The sequence below is a fragment of the Oenanthe melanoleuca genome, chromosome 15 (assembly GCF_029582105.1).
Source record: "Oenanthe melanoleuca isolate GR-GAL-2019-014 chromosome 15, OMel1.0, whole genome shotgun sequence".
Classification (NCBI taxonomy): Eukaryota; Metazoa; Chordata; class Aves; order Passeriformes; family Muscicapidae; genus Oenanthe; species Oenanthe melanoleuca.
In genome coordinates this window covers 7,930,641-7,947,936 of record NC_079349.1, presented here as the reverse complement: position 1 = coordinate 7,947,936, position 17,296 = coordinate 7,930,641, and the positions used below count along the sequence as shown (strand labels likewise).

Below are 17,296 nucleotides of genomic sequence, written 5' to 3'. Positions count from 1 at the left end.
ACTGCTCACAAAGATGTAGCGGCTGCTGACAAAGGTGTTACTTTTTAGTATATCAGTGTTTGAGGAAGGCAGGGCTCTGCTATTTGTTGTAGTAGTAGCAGGGTGACTTTAAAATATTTGACTTATTACATTCATGCAAAGTGATACATTCGAGTTTGCGTTGTGACAGCACTTTACCCCTGTCCTCTGATTACTCTGTGTGTCTCAAGATGTTTAAAAGGCTTAACTACCTCCCAGGTGAGTGAGTAAGCAGGAATTTTACAAAATTGGTGTCTGATGCTGAGCCTAGGAACTGTACCTAGTTTCATGCAGTGCCACAAAGACTATTTTGGTTTGCCCCAAGGAACTTCCATTCTCAATTAGCCACCCACCCGCTGTTCTGCTAGTTCCTTATGGCAGAGATCCCTGCCCATGGAGCTTCTGGTGACAATACACCAAAGAGAAGAGCACTGTTTTAAAGCTCTGATGCTTTGAGACTTTTCTCCCCATCTGTTCACTTCTGAGCAGAGGGATGCATCCTTTGCAAGAATGCAGGGCTGCTAGATCCAAGCTTTGCCTGGGGAAGCTTTCCATTCCCAGGAAGGGTTTAGCTGGAGTCTCAGAAGTTGTGTACAGATTTAGCCAGGCTTCAGCTGAAAAGCTGGATAGATAATGCCATTGTCAAACCTCCAGTGGAGCAGTTTGGCCACCTGCTACTCCCTTGGGATGGAAACGGGATATTTACTGGTGGGCTTTTCAGGAAGGGAATGTACTTTCAGGTACCCCATCTGAACGGGTTTCTCTGGAGGAGTTAACAGCATATACCTTTTTTCCTGATCAACTACAGCTAGGATTTGGATTTTTTTATATGCTTCATCCTCTTTCTTAGCACTTAGTTTGTTGCAATTGCCAGAACATGTCCTGTCTAGTCTGTGCTGAAATTAATTCTGAGGAGTGAATGTGGAGCAGTGGCAGGATATGGCCCTAAAGTCCAGCAATTTGTGCTTCCTCCAGGGAAGTGGCTGTCTGTGGCAGCCCTTCCAGAGGCAATGTACACCCACTGCTGCAGTGGAGCAAGCGCAGTGCAGATCAGCAGGTCTATGGAGAAAATTCTATTGTGCCTTGGTTTTCAGTAAATATGCTACGAGCTACCTAGTGGTATTAGGTCTAATCATAGCCTCAAAGCTGTGGCTGGATTTATGTTGATCACTTTAAAACAAATCTCACAGATATATTTAGTAGAAGAATCTGTAAAACCCCAACCACCAAATGGTATTATGTAACCAATACAGTATTTAAGTGCCCCCTGTGTAAACTAAGTGAAAAGCCTGCTGTTTGCTTTCTTTGCCTCTGTTTTGTATTGGTCAACCGAAGCTGGGTGCTCTGTTAGCTGTTCTGATTACTATTTTAAAAGGAAAGATCCATAGGATCATGTTATCCAGAAACTGAAAAAGATTTAAACCCCTCTCACTGGGCTTAAGAGAGGGATCTGGGGCTGAGTGAGAGCCCTCTTGTGGGCTGCCCAGGGGTATCTATTGCCAAGGGACTTGTGCCATTTGAAAGCACATGCACAGCAAGGATACAGCCCCACACAATGTACTTTGTCTCTTTATTTTGGCATGTGTGGTGCAGCCGTTGTCAGCGGCCTCTGCAATCTCAACCACAGGGTTCAGCTGAGCTCAGCAAAGATGAAGATGTGTTAGTGTAGGGTCAAGGAGATGGTGGGAACTAGTGGGCCAGCTGGGAACATTGCTGCTGCTACATCTAGAGCTGATATCTGGTGGAAACAAGAGGTGGATTTCCTCTTGCTTTGAACCAAGAGGAGTTTGTAGGCTTTCCCCCTAATTTACTGTTATTGATCTGCCATCAGCTCCTTGCCCAGTTAAATCCTTTATTCAAGGTGCTGGATCTTAGGAGCACAGTGGTTTCCCATTATTGTTATAATCTTTTGCCAAAGAGAGATTCCCCCTTCTCAGTAATGCACTAAAGTGGAAGTAATCACTCTTTTTTCTTCTTGCATTTGTCCTTTCCTGTTTCATTCACCGATTGAAAAATGGCTAAAGAGCAGCCCCCATTTCACCTCCCCTTTTCCCTGATTGACTCAGCAGCTCCTGGGACAGAGAGAGGAAAGGGGCCTCGAGGTCACAACCTTCACAATCTTCAAAGCCCCTGCCGCTTCCAGCAGCTGTCACAGCTCTCACTGACCATATCCCCAGAAGGTCAGCAAAAAAATAAACACTGGGGCCCGACAGGTCCCCTTCTCATGCAAACTGGCCGTTTCCCTCCCCAGCTCCCATTCCACGCATAGATTACACATTGGAGACCCCCTTGGATTTGCACAGAGCTATGCAAGAGCAAAATGCCACAGAAAATAAAAGCAGAAGGGCTTCCTGGGCAGGCAGAGTGGGAAAAAGAAAAGCAGCTTCCTGAGCTCTCCATGCCCACCCACAGGCTGCTGCAGCCATTTTGTGTGTGCAAACCCTCAAGGTGAAGCTGGGGAGGGGGCTGACTTTTCCCTGGGAGAAAGACTGCAGGGAAGGATAGCTTTTGTATCTGTTTATGCATGTGAGGGATGGAAGATAGAGAGAACCCAAAAGAAATAGGAAATAAAGCATAGACTGTAAAAGCCTTTTCATCAGGATTAGATTGCATCCCTCTCCGACAGCCAGCCTGCTTTCTGCACTCACCTTCCTCTGCAAAAAGTCATGATGAAGCAGAAATAGTGCCAGGGAGAAGCACAGGTTCAAAAGACCAGAGCAGAGAGGTTCTTTGCTAAGGAAATACCCCTCCCCAGCCCTCTTTTATAGAAGTATCCATTTCACCATGGCCACTAATAATCAAAGGGCTATTTCCTTGGCTTCCCAGCACAGCTCCCAGATGCAAAGCACTGTTCTCATCTCCATTATTGCTCCCTTCCCCTCCCGCCCCACACTCACTTCCCTACCCGTGCTCCCCCATGGCTGAACCCAGCACTAGGGCCCGACTCGAGTTTTTCAGGCTCCACAGTGAAGGAAGACGCTCGTTTCCTATTCGCATTTTTGGCCTCTACCCACAAGACCAAATGGGTGAGCAGTACACCAGATCGTAGGGCAAAAACTCATCGAGGGGATTTTTATCTGCGAGGGCCTGCCAGGGAGGCAGGAGGGGCTGCTGACCTGCAAGAAACCCCCCAGGAAGAAAAAGCATGGACAGGGGACTCGGCCGTCTCTTTATTTATTTGGCGTTGGCCGGCTACAGCAGAGGGGCTGCCCCAGGCTCCGGGGCCGGCGGGCGGGAAGCGGCGGCGGGCCCGGGGCGAGCGGTGCGCGGAGCCGCTCACCTTGCCCTGCCCCTGCGCGCACGCTCTCCGCCGCTGCGTGTTTAAACAAAGAAAGTTGCACAACCAAAGTCCGTCCGTCAGTGTCGTGTGTATCCCCTCCGCCCCGTTAAGGTGGCTCTCGGGGGGCGGCGGGACGTCCCGTCCCCGCGCGCTGCCACCGGCTCGTCCCCGGCTCTCGCCGCTCCCCGGCGCACTGACGCCCTTTCATTATTGCACTGCTAGCTGCGACCGTGACAGTAGTGCAACAGGGAAAGAGGGGCAGCCCGGCCGGTGGTCCCAGCGCTGGCACAGCCGCTGCGGCGGCTGCCGGGCTAGGGGCACGGAGGGAGAGTCCGAGTGTGGTGGGAAGATCCTGGCTTTGTGCCCGAGCTGGCCGCCTCCTATTGGAATGATGTTGAGGGGCAGCTCGGGGGGCGGGGGAGTTAAACCGAGGGCAGCGGCAGCCGTACAACGGAGAGGCAGAGGGCATGGCCCCGTAGTACGGCTCCGGGCCCTGCCCCGTGTCCCGCCAGGCCGGCGAGGCGAGCCCGGCCGCCACGGGGAGACGCGCGGCAGCGGCCCTGCGGCAGCGGCTACTCAGCCGCACCCCGATCCGGCTCTCAGTCCCCTCCCACCACTCCTTTCCCTGGGCCCCTGAGGTCCCGAAAGGGACCGCGGGGACCACCTGAAATGGAAGGCAGGGCCACCCACTCGGCCATCCCGGCTGCTGTCAGCCCCCAGCTGATCCTCACAAAGCGAAGAGGAGATTTAACACCCCCATCCCTGCTCCGTTCCCACGTACCTCAGAAAGCAGCTCTCGGGAAGGGCTGGAGGCAGTGCCCGGCCCTGCTGCTCCGCCCGACCCTGGAATAGCCTCGGGTGCGGGGCACGGCCGCGGAGCCCGGCGGGCCGCACTCGCCGGGCAGAGGCATGAGCTTTGTTTCGCAGAGGTTATTTGGATTAAAGCCTCGGTCTATTTGTGCTGTGCTCTGCTTTGCACCACACTGGTTTTCGGGCTGGGATCAGGCACAGAAACAGCAAGTATGGCTATGTATCTCCTCCCATCCTCTGGTGGGTGTTTACATCAGTATGTAATATAGACACCCTTCAAACGTCTCAAAACTCATACTGTTTTAAAAAGGAACCATGATGGGTTTCTCTGGTTTCAATCACTGCTTATGTTTTAAATACGAGGCCGTTTTGAATCCTGTGTGATAGCATCAAAAATATGCCCATTACTCACAACCTGAGTCACCAGAATAGCACGATTATTTGTCACAAATAACATCTCTGTACAATTACTCGCCTATCTAACAACTCAGCATTTCACAACTTTTCCCTTAACTTGGTGGGTACATGGGATTATTTTTTCCTGCTGTGGCTTTCTTCTCTCCATGAAGAATAACCCTCAAAAGAAAAGACCCTATAAGCAATATTGCACTACTACCCTGATCACAAAAGCAGAGGCAATATTGATAGGGTCTCATCCTTAAGGTTAGGAAGCTGGATAATGTGTCTTGCAGCAGGTGACTGGAGGGAGCTTCATTCCATGCCTGCAAATGGGGAAGGGGTAAAGAGTTAGAAAGCAGTGCACTGCCCGTATGGATCACAGCACCATGTGCTCCTGGGAGAGTGGGGAAGCAGGAATGGAGTAAATTTCTGATCCACAGAATCCATGCACAGACACTACCCCCTTCTCCCAGGACACATTTAATTCCAGTATGGATTTTATGCAGGTTTCTGTATCTCCATCCCCAGTTCTCACTTTCTTCTGTGTAAATTTCTCTCCCTTATTAATAGCCACAGTCAATTAGCTGCCTAGCTGCCAGAGGCTGGGAAGTGCTATTTATTTGATTAATTGATAGTTGTATTTTGAGCCTCTTAGTAACAGGCATCAAGCCCCCAGAGAACTTCCTTTCTAAGGCTGTCCTACTCGGAGCCCAGTGTTTAAATATCCCTCCCTTCATTGGAAATCACGGGATTAAGTACACACCAAAAGTTAGAAAGCAAAACAGGATCTCCAGGGCTGGCTCTCCAGCACTGACTTCACATTTATGCACACAGGTTAAACAGTGTTTGGAGACGCACACGTGTTTTGCCCTAGCTTGTTTTGTTTGGCTTTTTCTTCTCTTCCCCCTCCCCAGCACTTTTTCTGTCCAAGGCTGGAAGGCACAATCTTCAGCTGGGGCTGGCTTAGTGTTGAACACACTAACAGCCACAGAAATTACTCCCAGGGAAGGGCTGAGACACCTCCAGCTTCAGGGGTGCTTTGCCAACTAGACTCTTCCTCTGCACTCTGGCTCCCAATTAACCTGCCTTAGTGCATTTGTCACATAGGAACACTTGAGAGTCCAGAGGAAGGGGAAGGAAATTTCATTCCGGGCCATCCTAAACCAGGTCATGATTTTGACACATGCAGCTTCTCTTTCCTCAGTCTACTTTCCAGTGGATCAGAGTGTAATGAACAGACAATCTCCTAATTCATGGATTCCTGGTTAATTTGTCCATGCCACATTGGTCTGGTCTTTGCCATTAGAGGTCCCTGGCTTTTGGCATGCTGGTGTGAGGCAGTCCCGCATCATCTTTGATGCTGTCTCACTTGCCAAAGAAAAAAGAACTAGGCAAGCTCCATTCAGTGTTTGGTTTCTTCTAATACTCAGTAATAAAAATCTACAATCTTTCCCAACCCCTCCTTCTCCCCATCCTTTGTGATGCTTGTGGAAGAAAACAGGGATCTTTTTCCCACATTATTTATATTAAATCTTTGGTCACACTAATTAAAAGGCCACATTCCTGAGATTGCTGAAATCTCAGATTCAAGTTTTATCAAACTTCTGTGTTCCTTTTACTTTGACAAAACCTCAGGTTTAACCCTGACATTTCTTCTCAACAATCCCTGCAACCTAGATATCCAGTTGGACTGAGAACATAAAAAAAAAAAAAGATGCAACTGGGCTCAGCCTTACCTTTCCATCTATTACCGTCCAGTCTATTTTGTTTGTTTACCATGTCTTTTCCACTCTTCAGCCTCGATGTTATTTCAAACAATACTTAGGACATAATGCACACAATTGAAACTTCTCCAGTGGCCCAAGAGACAAACCTACTGGGAAGCTTACAGTGGAAACACAATCTGCACATGAAATTATGTTACTGATGCATGGATAGTGTGGGGGAAAGCACGATTTGATGACTTCCTCACAACTCAAATATGTCAGTAGTTGCAGAAGATACAACTAGCAGGGGAGGGTAAGAGATGTAATTAGAAAGGTCAGCCACAAGTTCCACACAAAGGCAATTAAGTTACTTTATGTTTCTGGATCTGTGCTGAGAGCCTAGATGCAACTCAAAAATGTCCTTATCTCTAAGTGGTGTACTGGCACAGGCCTCCCCACCACACGTTGCCTTTTTCTTTTTAACAAAATAGGAAAAATAAAGACTGAATTAGCCTTCAATAGTATTCCAAGAGTATCCCACCTAGATTGCAAATGATATGCAAAGCCTGGGTTGCACTATGTTCTATAGCAGGGAGACTCTCTGGAATGTATATGGGGGTTATTTTAAAATAAACATTTAAACACGAGATTATGAAATGCATGCTATTTATACACCGAGGCTCAGCATCTCTAGATATGTTTAGAAACCTCTCTTGCCTTTAATCAGTTATAAAAACTAAATGGAAATGTCACCCAGACTAGTATGGAAATAACACTTTATATGTTGCTCAATAATGGAAGCTCTTTTTTTGGCAGTGTGTGTGTGGGAATCTTAACTGTAGTGGAGCCTTTGCTATGTGTTTAAGTCCCCTTTTTCTGATGTTAGGAGACAAATAGACTGAAGTGTCCTTACGATAAAGCCTTGGGATAAATAAAGTAGTGAGCTGAGTCTCTGGAGATGAAAGGCCTCTGCTCTTCATGAGATCAGACCTTGCCTTCCCTGGTTTAGCTTAGGGAGCCATTTCTCCTTCCCTTTGTTGCTGTTTTGTCTGTTTATTTCTCCTGTGGTTAAAGATACCACTGGGGCAAGCGGTTTTTTAAAATTTTCATCTCAGTTACAATCTCACAAAACATAGAAGGACATAGTCCAGCCTTGTTTCCCTGGTCACAGCCAGTTCTTTAGCCTGAGGAAAGGAGTCCATTTAAAAGACATTTTGCAATTAAATATATTATATAGTTTACAATATATTTTCTCCAGCGGAATTGACACTATCACCAAAGGTCAAAGCAAACACTTTAAACAGCTGTAGGCTGAAAGTTGATTTAGAGTTTTTCATCCTATTTAATAATTTTATCATTGTTTTAAAACTGGGAAGTGGTGCCTTTTTTTTGTTTGGTTGGTTTTTGGTTTTTTTTGTTTGGTTGGTTGGTTTTTGTTTGTTTGTTTGTTTGTTTGTTTTGTTTGTTTTGAGAAAATTCTTAGCATTCCAGTCCTGGCTCCTTAAGTCTGTCTAGCAAGTTTGTACAAATCTGTCCAGAGAAAAAGGGGATTCTTGCTTCCAAGCAAGAATCAACTTGTCCAGGTGTGGGACTCTAGAGAGTAAGGGTTGATAATCCTCTCTGAAAACATCACCTTCCCAAGTGTGTTTCACCCACCGAGCTCAGGGATTCTGTCACCCACAGCCACTTACCAATACGTTCCCCTTCTCCTGAAATCAGGAGGGATTGCACTCCAGAATGTCCTGCCATTTGATTCTTGTTCATAATATTTAGTTTGTGGGTTTCAATAACCCTTTTCTCAGCAGCAATATTTCCTCGGCTGGCAGAACCCAGATCTGCGTCAGTGAGCTCCATTAAAAGGAATGACAGAGCTCCTTAAACAGCCCAGACTTTGTAACCCCACAATACGGCTTTTCTGCATGGTGTTTACCAGCGCTCTGCTGTCTGACGGAAAAAAAAAAAAAAAAAAAAAAAAAAAAAAAAAAAAAAAAAGACGACTTATGGTACTAAATGCAAGAGGAAAATAGGGCTAAATATTATCACCCTGGAAGTACCGATCCCAATGTTGGCCCTGCCTGTACAGGGCAAGTGAAAGGCCTTGTAGTTGCCTTGACTGGGGAAGAGAAGGTGTGGGGGTGATCCCGAGGCCCCTCAAATACCTCTCCTCCAGGCCAAGGGCCAGGCTCCCCTCGCCTCGCACCCCGCCGCCCCCAGCCCGCCCACACCCCAGGGACAGGGGTGTGGTCTCCGCACGGGGCCCCGAGCCCGAGCCGCCGCTGGCGGGCCGGTGGCACCGCACGAGGTGCCTGCCCCCGCCCGGCTTCCCTTCCCCAAACCACCCAAGAGCGGCCGGAGCAGGAGCGACCTTAACAGAGATCTAGCATTCAATGCAATGACTCAAAAAGTCCCCCTGGAAAAAAAAAAAATCCCTCTGAAAACTTAAACCATCTGATTTCACTTTCCGCTCCAATTGGTTGTGTAGCCAGGGCGCAGGTCTGGCCTCCTCCACCACACTAATACCCTATGTGTGCTGCCTCCACAGAGGAGGGGTTCTTTTAACAAGTTTATGCAACAACAGGATGGAGGCTCTGCCGGAGCCCTTCCCCCCTCAGCCCGACCTGATTCCCCGCATTCCTCCCGCGCCCTCCCCCTCCGACCCAACTGGAGACAAACTCTGGCATCTCCACACACATGCAAATGGTTTCCCTTGCACAAATACAGACTCCTGAAGGGGCCTTTGCTTCCGAATCCCCCCTCTCTTTTTCTTTTTTTTTTTTCTTTCTTTCCTCCAGTGCTTTTTTTTTTTTTTGTCACATTCCTCAGCCAGGCAGTGTTAAAAAAAATGGGGAAGGGAGGGTTTGGAATGTGTAACCTCCATCCCAAGCCCAAATCTGCAGGGAACCCCGTCCTCTCCCCTCACACCCCTGGGGCCTGCCTTGCACAGAGCTGGCACTCAGCAAAGGGCGTTCGTGGGTTCCATTGCCCCAGCCAGAGCCAGGAGCCTGCAGAGGGTTGTCCCTCTCCAAATGGGATATCATCCTTGTCATCACACAAGCCTTTCCCTGTATCACACGCCTCAAATTCCCCCCACGCCCAGGGGAGGTTTTGAAGTGTAGTGACCATATTATTTTTTAAGACATAACTTCATACAGGAAAATAACTACACATCTACTCCTCCCTGCGATTTCTCCACCTCCAAACAAGGCAGGCTCACATGCCTGAGAGGCCATCTTACAACCCAGCATCAACCCCACCAAGGCTTTCACTAGCACTTATTTCCACTCGCTGATGGGCTCACACGAGCGCACACACACACGGACAACAAAGCCTTGCCCTACTCCAGGCTGCCTTCCAGCTCCTCACTGGTCCATCCTCCTTCCCCCCACCCTTCCTGGCCAGGGGCAGCAAAGGGCCCTTCATGCTCCTACTCTGGTCACTTTTACACTCCAATAATGGCAAGGGGGAAGACACCCCCTAGCAAATCCCTGAGAGATTTCACTCTTTCCTACCTCTTCATTAATCAAGAATTAGAAGGAAGAAGAGGTAAAAATGCCAAAGCTAAATAGGCCTCCCCGTTCCTTAATACACCCAAAAATGGCAACCGTGCTACAATGCAGAGATGGATGAAAAGAAAAGCTCTAGAGAAAGGGAGCCATGCCAGCTCGAGTTACCTCCACTGAGGCCTGGGAATGCAGCAATGGGCCACCAGCACCATGCCTCCAGTTGGGGCATGGAGGCTTAGCCTTCTCTGGCCGTGAAAGGGATACAGCCTTCAGTTCACCCCACAAACAGAAGGGCTGAAAAGGTGTCTTTTGTCTGCACCCTCAGTCGTTGGAAAACTGGAGTGCATTATTGAGGATTTGGCTTCTCCTCAACTCTCTAAAATGGGACATGCTTCCCCCCTCAGGATGTGGTCCTCCATTTTCTGCCTCCCCATGGCTTGCTCACCAGCACATCCCGACCTGGCTTGGGATGCGCTGTGCAATCTGAAAGCACTCGTTTACCTAGATTTGATTTCCAATATGACGGCTCTCCCCACCCCCACCCTTTGCTCCCAAGGTAACAGCTCAAGGCTTCAGGAAAAAAAAGGGAGAGAGAGAGAGAGGAAGGTCCCATCCCCCAGCCCTCCAAACCCTCTTCTTAGCAGCTGCAAGCGAAAATACCACATCTGCCTCCAACTACACCACGAGTGACAGTCACCAACATATTGTTATTTAAAGATCAATTCTGAATGCAGTGTTCCTGTTCCTAGGCCTACATCATCCTCAAGTCTCTCAGCCTCGGTCCACGTTGCTATTGGGAAGCGCAGGGACAGATTGTCTTTCAAATCCTATTGATTATTATTTAGGTATCTTGTACTATTTTTTAAAAATGAAAATGTATCAATATTCCTTTAATCTTAACAGCAATTTCTCCAAAAGTGAAATATGATGGAACTTGAAAAATACATCAATAGGAATCAAAAATTAAATTGTCTGTAAATACATGGGTAATATATTAAAGTCACTGAATTCTATACAAAACAGTAAGATCCTTAGTTTCATAACCCCCAAATGTTTAGAGCAGAAGGAAGAAAATATTCAAAGCTGGTCAGAATATTTTTAATTGTAGTGATTGCTCTGAAGGAGGACAAGAGGGCTTTAAAATGTGAATAGGCCAGCTTTTTATTTTACAACTTGGACACACAAACCCAAGCTAGTGGCAGAAAGGGCAATCCATTTTGTACACTGAAGCAGTCAAAATGGGGAACAAAACCCAAGGCATTTCCATACAGACCACTCATCCCAAACACATAATAAACAAACAAACACAGGGTAGGGATTTTTAAAAGCATTTCTGCATGATCTTGGCATTTTAATGCTTGTTTGAGCTTTTGTGGTGGAGGGAAGAAATCAAGAGTAGGGGGCTGGTTCCTTACTAAAATGCATTAAATAACTACAGAATACCATAATGTCAGGGGCTGGGTGTGCAACAGTAACTGATAATAAAGGATGTATTAGGACTGGAACCAAATGCTTTGACAATATTATTGCACTGCTTTATTTGTGCAGACAGTAGTGCAACATTGTCAGAGCCAGCGATACCAGCAGCCACTGTCACATTCTGCACAGCTGTCCCTGCATCCTTTTGTAAGGGACTGTTACATTACAGTGTTAACCACAATAACGTTTTTTATGTTTAGCCCAAATAAAACTTTGCATGACAAAGTTTATTTGCAGTCATAATTAGACAAGGTAAAAAAAAAACAAAACAAAAAGTTAGTTTAAAAAATGACAGAAAGAGAAGGAAAAAAGGGAGAGGGATAGGAAAAGATAGAAAAAGACCACAGTTAGTATGGGGCTTGTTAAACAAACCATTCAAGTCTTCTGCTACATACCCAGTATATCTAGGCACGGTACGTTATAAAGGTTTTATACAACAAAATATTTTTCTACTGTAATGGAGAATAAAACAAGAAGGGACATAATTCAATATACCCAAATGTATGTGTTCCTTAAAACCCAAATTGGTCAGTCAATGAATCTGAGCTAGACAATTTAAATAAATCACAGAAAGTGCCAACCCTTTCCTGTGCCTTCCAAAGTTTTCTTAATAGTGCTGTGATTTTATCATGGTTGACCAGTACAGATGAAAAAGCCTAGGGGGTGTGGTGTATATATAGAATGGAATAAATACACAGTGCTTTGATTTGCTATGGAAAATGTTACAGAAATTATGAGACCTGTGTACAAAAATATCTAGTGCCTGTGCTTCAGTCTCCCACATATCTGTGTGTATGACCACTCAAAAATTACAGCATAAACACCACAGATTCTTAGAAACAAATCAAGAGCACTAAATCCCTGTAGGCATTGGTAGGGACCACCTTAAACATATAGGAGACAGTTTCTCTAAGGGGAAAAACTATCAGGAAATCATAAAAAAATTCAGTGTAGATATTGTATGGAAGAGAGTAGAAATTAGTAGCTAATTACTCACAAGCTACTGGTAAACAAAGCAGGTAATGGGATGCCTTGAAAGCTCTCAGAAGCTTATTTCTGAAATAGGATGTTTAAATTAGTCCAGCACATTTCCATGGACAGACACATAAAAATGTATAACTCAGAATCTCTCTCCTTATTTAAAACCACTCCCACATGTATAAAACCTTATTTCACACATGTGCATAAATACACTGGAGGAGGCATCTATTTTAGGGTTGTTTGCCCACTCTGAAGAGGGTGGGCTGCTAGAGGGGGTCATGTTTCTGCCAGCCAATGCCCTTTTAATATTGCACTGCTCATCATAATTGCCAGTAGTACAACAGAAAAAGGGCTCTGGACAACAGCATACTTCAGAGACTTTTCAAAATAAATGATAAATCAGTTAGAAACTTCTCCAAGTGATGGCTTCTGTGCATGTTTTAGTCTAAAACAGATTTGTTACATTCAAAAAAAAGGAGTTTCTCCAACAACCACATTGAATCAATGTCATTCTTTAAAATTAGATTTTAATATTTCACAACTGCTTCTTCAATTAACTTCAGTAAGAATTTAGATAAGCTTGCTTTAGGGACTTTTTTTCCCTTATCAATAGTAAATGTACTGCATTAGAGCATGTAAAAGCAAATACCAGAACTGGGATTGTCCTGCTTGTAGTTTAGCACCCCTGAATTTTACAAAAGTAAGTGTAATGAATTAAAAGACACAATAGAGGATAAGTTAATATCTTTTCTCTTGCTTTCATCTGAATCAGCTGTTAAAATAATTGGTATTTATTATTTACATGCTTCTAGTACCTTAAATTATTCACTTCTAATTGCTAAGGAAGTCTTGCTATCTTAGAGGCATCTAAACAAGCTTTCAAAACAACTGCCATCCAGCAGTAAGAGATCTTTAAAAATCACCTACTTGCATCATGAAAACATTACTATCGTAATTTTTCCTTTTTCAAAAAGAATATATGGATGGTAAGGACAAAACATCAGTTAATCTTTACAAATCAGACATTCTAAATAATTTTAGCAATAAGTAACATTTAAAAGTCAACTTAGTCTTTAGGCTCAAACTGTTCACCATTTGTTTCTGTAGACAATTTCAAACTTAAAGCTGGAAAATGTAACTATTTGTTAAATAAGAATCACTTGAGAAATTACAAAATTATTTTATTTCAAACAATGCAAAGAAATTCTATGCAAAGAAATCCAAACTTGAAAACAACTTTTCATGAACTGTATAGACAAGTGAGAATCGTACCAAATACTAAAATGAATTAAACTAATTCGGTTCTGGAGGAGTTTGGGCTGAGTGAGAAAATGCACTACTTGAATGCTAGTTTTCACTTTATCGTATTAATACAAAGCAAATTGATTTGGAAACGTCCCAACCCAATTAGAATCTTAAATTGTAACAATCTTGTTTTCTCCCTTAATTTTAATTTTTCCTCCTTTTTTTTTTTTTTAACAATAATTTACCCCTAATCCAGAAACCAAGGCTGGTTTGGAGACGTTTAAAAAAAAAAAAAAAAAAAAAAAAAAAGAAAGAAAGAAAGAAAGAAAAAAGAAAGAGAAAGAAGGAAAGAAAAAGAAAAGAAAAAGAAAACTAAAAGAATTTGCATTAAACCTTAGGAAGTTTTTGGGATTTTTTTAATTTCAGAGCCCCAGGTCTATGTTTGAGGGTACGAGCTTTCCTTTCACAACTCAAAGACCACACACTGGAGGGAAACAGAGCGGAATTGGGGCAAAGTGCAAGAATGCCAAAGAAACACTTTGGGCTGCGCACCCTGGTTTATTGCAAAAACTCTGGACTATTTAAGCAAAGCATTACTTTTACGAGATTTAAAAATTAAGCCAATATAAATACTGGCTGGAGATAGCATGTGACTTATTGCTTCGCTCTTTGGGGGTTTTGGCAAAAAAAAAAAAAAAAAAAAAAAAAAGAAAAATAGAAGGAAAAAAAAGAAAAAAATGGAAAAAAAAGAGGGATCTTCTAAAACATGATCTTTTAGCAGAACAATTCTACGTGGTATCTAGACAGATAGGAGTTTTGCTACGTTTAAAAATGTGAATAGTATTTTGCAGGAGGCGCGCTGTGGCACAATGAGAGCGGGCAGCAGTCGCGAACCCTCCCGTGAAACAGCCCTCGCGCGAGCTGGGGGTGGGGAGGGAGCGCTCGGCCCCGGCGACAGGAATTTCATTCGTGGGATCCCGCTCAGTTTCTCAGGACTGTTTGCATAGGTGAAATGTTTGAGAGTAAGAAAGGGGGCAAAATAAAGCTCACCACTATCAAGAGATTTCCAGCCCAGCCCGCCGGCACTCGTCTCTCCCGGCGCTGCTCGGCGCACGGGCGATGCGCTCCGTGCCGTCCCCGCTCCCCTCTCCGCTCCCGGGGCACAGGCGCCCATTTCCCACTCCTGCCGCTCCCAAGTTTGAGCCCCAGCTCCGCTGGCCGCGCTCGGCGGCTCCGGCCGCCCGTTGCTTTCAACACCTCGTATCGATCGCACGCCAGAACGCAAACCGACCAGCCAAACTTCACTCGGCGAATCGCCACACTTACAATGCGGGAGGCAAGGGCTCCCGTACTGCCCGCTCCGCGGGGAAACCTCTCCGGAAAGCGCACGGCCTTGCCGAGGAGCCTCTAAACGGGAGGTGGGCGAGGGGCGCCGCCGTCCAGTGGCTCCCCCTCCCCCGCCCGGCTCCGCGCTCCCCGCCGGGTCACCCCGCCCCGCGCCCTCGCTGCCCCGGGCGGGGGGCGCCGCTCGGCCCCCGTCCCGCCACCGCTCGCCCCGCGGGCCATTGTCAGCGCCGCGCCCCCCGGCGCCCCGCGCCCCCTCGGGGCCGCACTCCCGCCATTTCCGCCCGGGCGGGCGGATGCGGCCGCGGGCGGCGGCAGGGCCGGCAGGCCCCGGGCCCCGCGCGGTACCTGGACCTGGCGGCGGGAGGGACGGCGGACGGGTCCCCGCGCTGCGGGGGGGAAAGTTGCCAAAAGAGGCGCAAAAGAGGCGGCGAGAGCGGTGCGGTTCCGCAGCCCCTCGCCCGCCTTCCGCCGCCGCCGTCCCGGGCGCGCCTCGGCGCGGGTCCCTGATCGATTCGAACGTGGGCAAATCCTCCGGTACCAACCTCATGGCCTCCCCGCTCCGGCCTCCATCTTTGACTAGTTGACATTCAGCTCCTGCCTGACCAACTCCTCATTAGCATAACTTCCCCTCCATTGGCCCGGCCCTGCGCTAGTCTTTGCCACCGCCTCCGCCATTGGCTCCCGGGGAGGATGTTTAAAAATATTACCCCGCCGCCCATTGGCGCCCCTGTGGCCACGTCACGGCACGCTCTTTATTTTAACAATGAATGCACAAACACATTCTTCCATTCACAAATTTTTTTTTTTTTTTTTTTTTTTTTTTTTTCAGTAGTTTGCCCGCCTTTTCTCCAACTACATTTTCATTGATTTTTTGTTTCAACTGAGGGGGTCCCGGTTGTAAACAGATAAATCAAAGGAGAACAGAGGGGGGACCTGAGCAAATATTATTTTCTCTCTCTTTCTCTCTTTTGTTCGGCAGTGCTGGTGTTGGGGGAACAAAACTGATCCCCAGCCGTCCCGGATCGGAGAGGTGTGGTCGGGGGGGTAGGGGTGGGGGCTGCTCTGCCCAAGAGGTTGCAACTATTTTGTGTCTATTTCGGTTTCAAAGCTGGACCTCTTTCCCGCAATTAAAAATGCAACCTCTGCCCGGGCAAATTAAACCGCTAAATTAGCCAAATTTAGAATAGTCATTATTGCTGTGGGTGGGGAGCGTTGGCGGGGGGCTCGGAGGATGCGTGCCCGGGGGGAGGCTGCTCCGCTCCCTCCCGAGCTGCGGGCAGCGCCCTGCGCGGCCGCGCTCCCCGCCCGCAGCCGCGGGCTCCGCCAAGCCAGGCATTTAATTGTGACCGACCGAAAAACACCAGGGCATTTCACTGCACTTTCGTGACAAGAGCTTTTCCTTTTGTACGCGCGGTTAAGCTGAAATCAGGAGATATCAAAGTTTAAGGGCTAGGGAAGGAAGATCTTTAGCATTTCTCTTGCCCTGCAAATTATAAAACACAGGAATCGTTGAAATATTAATCAAAAAAGACTGAGTCATTGAGAGTCCCTCTCACAGGGAAAGGTCTTGGCGAGTCTCTTTTTTGGGAAGGCTTCTGCCATGTTGTTAACTAGCAAACTCACTACTGTGCAGTTGATTTCCCTTCCAAATGCATAGTTCCTCAGTTCTTCAACAATTGATTTCAACAGATGTTTGTAAAATGGAAATGTTTCCATACATCAGTGAGAACAATTTATCAGCAAATTGAGTGAGAAAGCACTAAACTTTCATGCACTTTTGTGGGTGAAGCCTTTTTTAAAATTTCAACTGTATTTACTGGCATTTTATTAAGTTACATGTCTTTGAAAACAAAACAAAACAAAACAGTGTATTTCTTTCTAAATTGTTGCACTATTTTAATTTTAAAATAACCTTTCCTTTCATTTGTTCACTACCTTCATACCAAATCCAGCCCAAAAATATAACTTGTGTCCGTGTGAACTAAAATTTTACATTATACAAGAAGAAAGATATTAGCTATTTTTAAAAATAAACTAAACTTCCTTTGTATGTATTCTTGGGCTTGGGAGTTGGTTCTGATTTGGATATTTTCTCCATATATGTATGCATATATGTGTGTAGCCCCCCACGCACAAACATTGAACCCAAGTTGTATATGCTTGATCTGGGTACTAATGGGTGGGGACTTGGAGCAGTGGATCTCTGGCAGTGTTTTTGGAGATGGCAGAGAAGGGCAGTGGGCTGTGAAATCACACATTCCTGTCCAATGGAGCTGAAATAATGGTATTGTTCTCTGGAAAAGAGGTTGCTTTTCTCTTCTCCATTCTTCCCCTGATCTGCAGGGACCTGATTGTGCAGTTAATCAGCAAAAAAGCGTTTGATGTAAGGCAGGGCGTGAATTCAAAAGGGCCAGGGGGGATTCAAGAGGGATTCTTCTGTCTGTTAGAAAATGTTTTTCTGATTTCAAAATGGTAGACATTTGAAAAGCTGCACTGGTCTCTCTTCAGAGATCCGAGTTTGTAGTAGG

General features: G+C 46.2%; 1 protein-coding gene across 1 annotated transcript; it reads right to left on the bottom strand.

Moving 5' to 3' along the window:
- Positions 1–4,528: 4,528 nt before the first annotated feature.
- LOC130259866 (translation initiation factor IF-2-like) lies at positions 4,529–15,315 on the bottom strand. Its single transcript, XM_056504637.1, has 2 exons — positions 14,472–15,315; positions 4,529–4,830 (listed from the first exon to the last, which is right to left on the bottom strand). The coding sequence occupies exons 1-2, from the start codon at positions 15,313–15,315 to the stop codon at positions 4,820–4,822; spliced, it is 855 nt and encodes a 284-aa protein (XP_056360612.1). The 3' UTR covers positions 4,529–4,819.
- Positions 15,316–17,296: the final 1,981 nt, after the last annotated feature.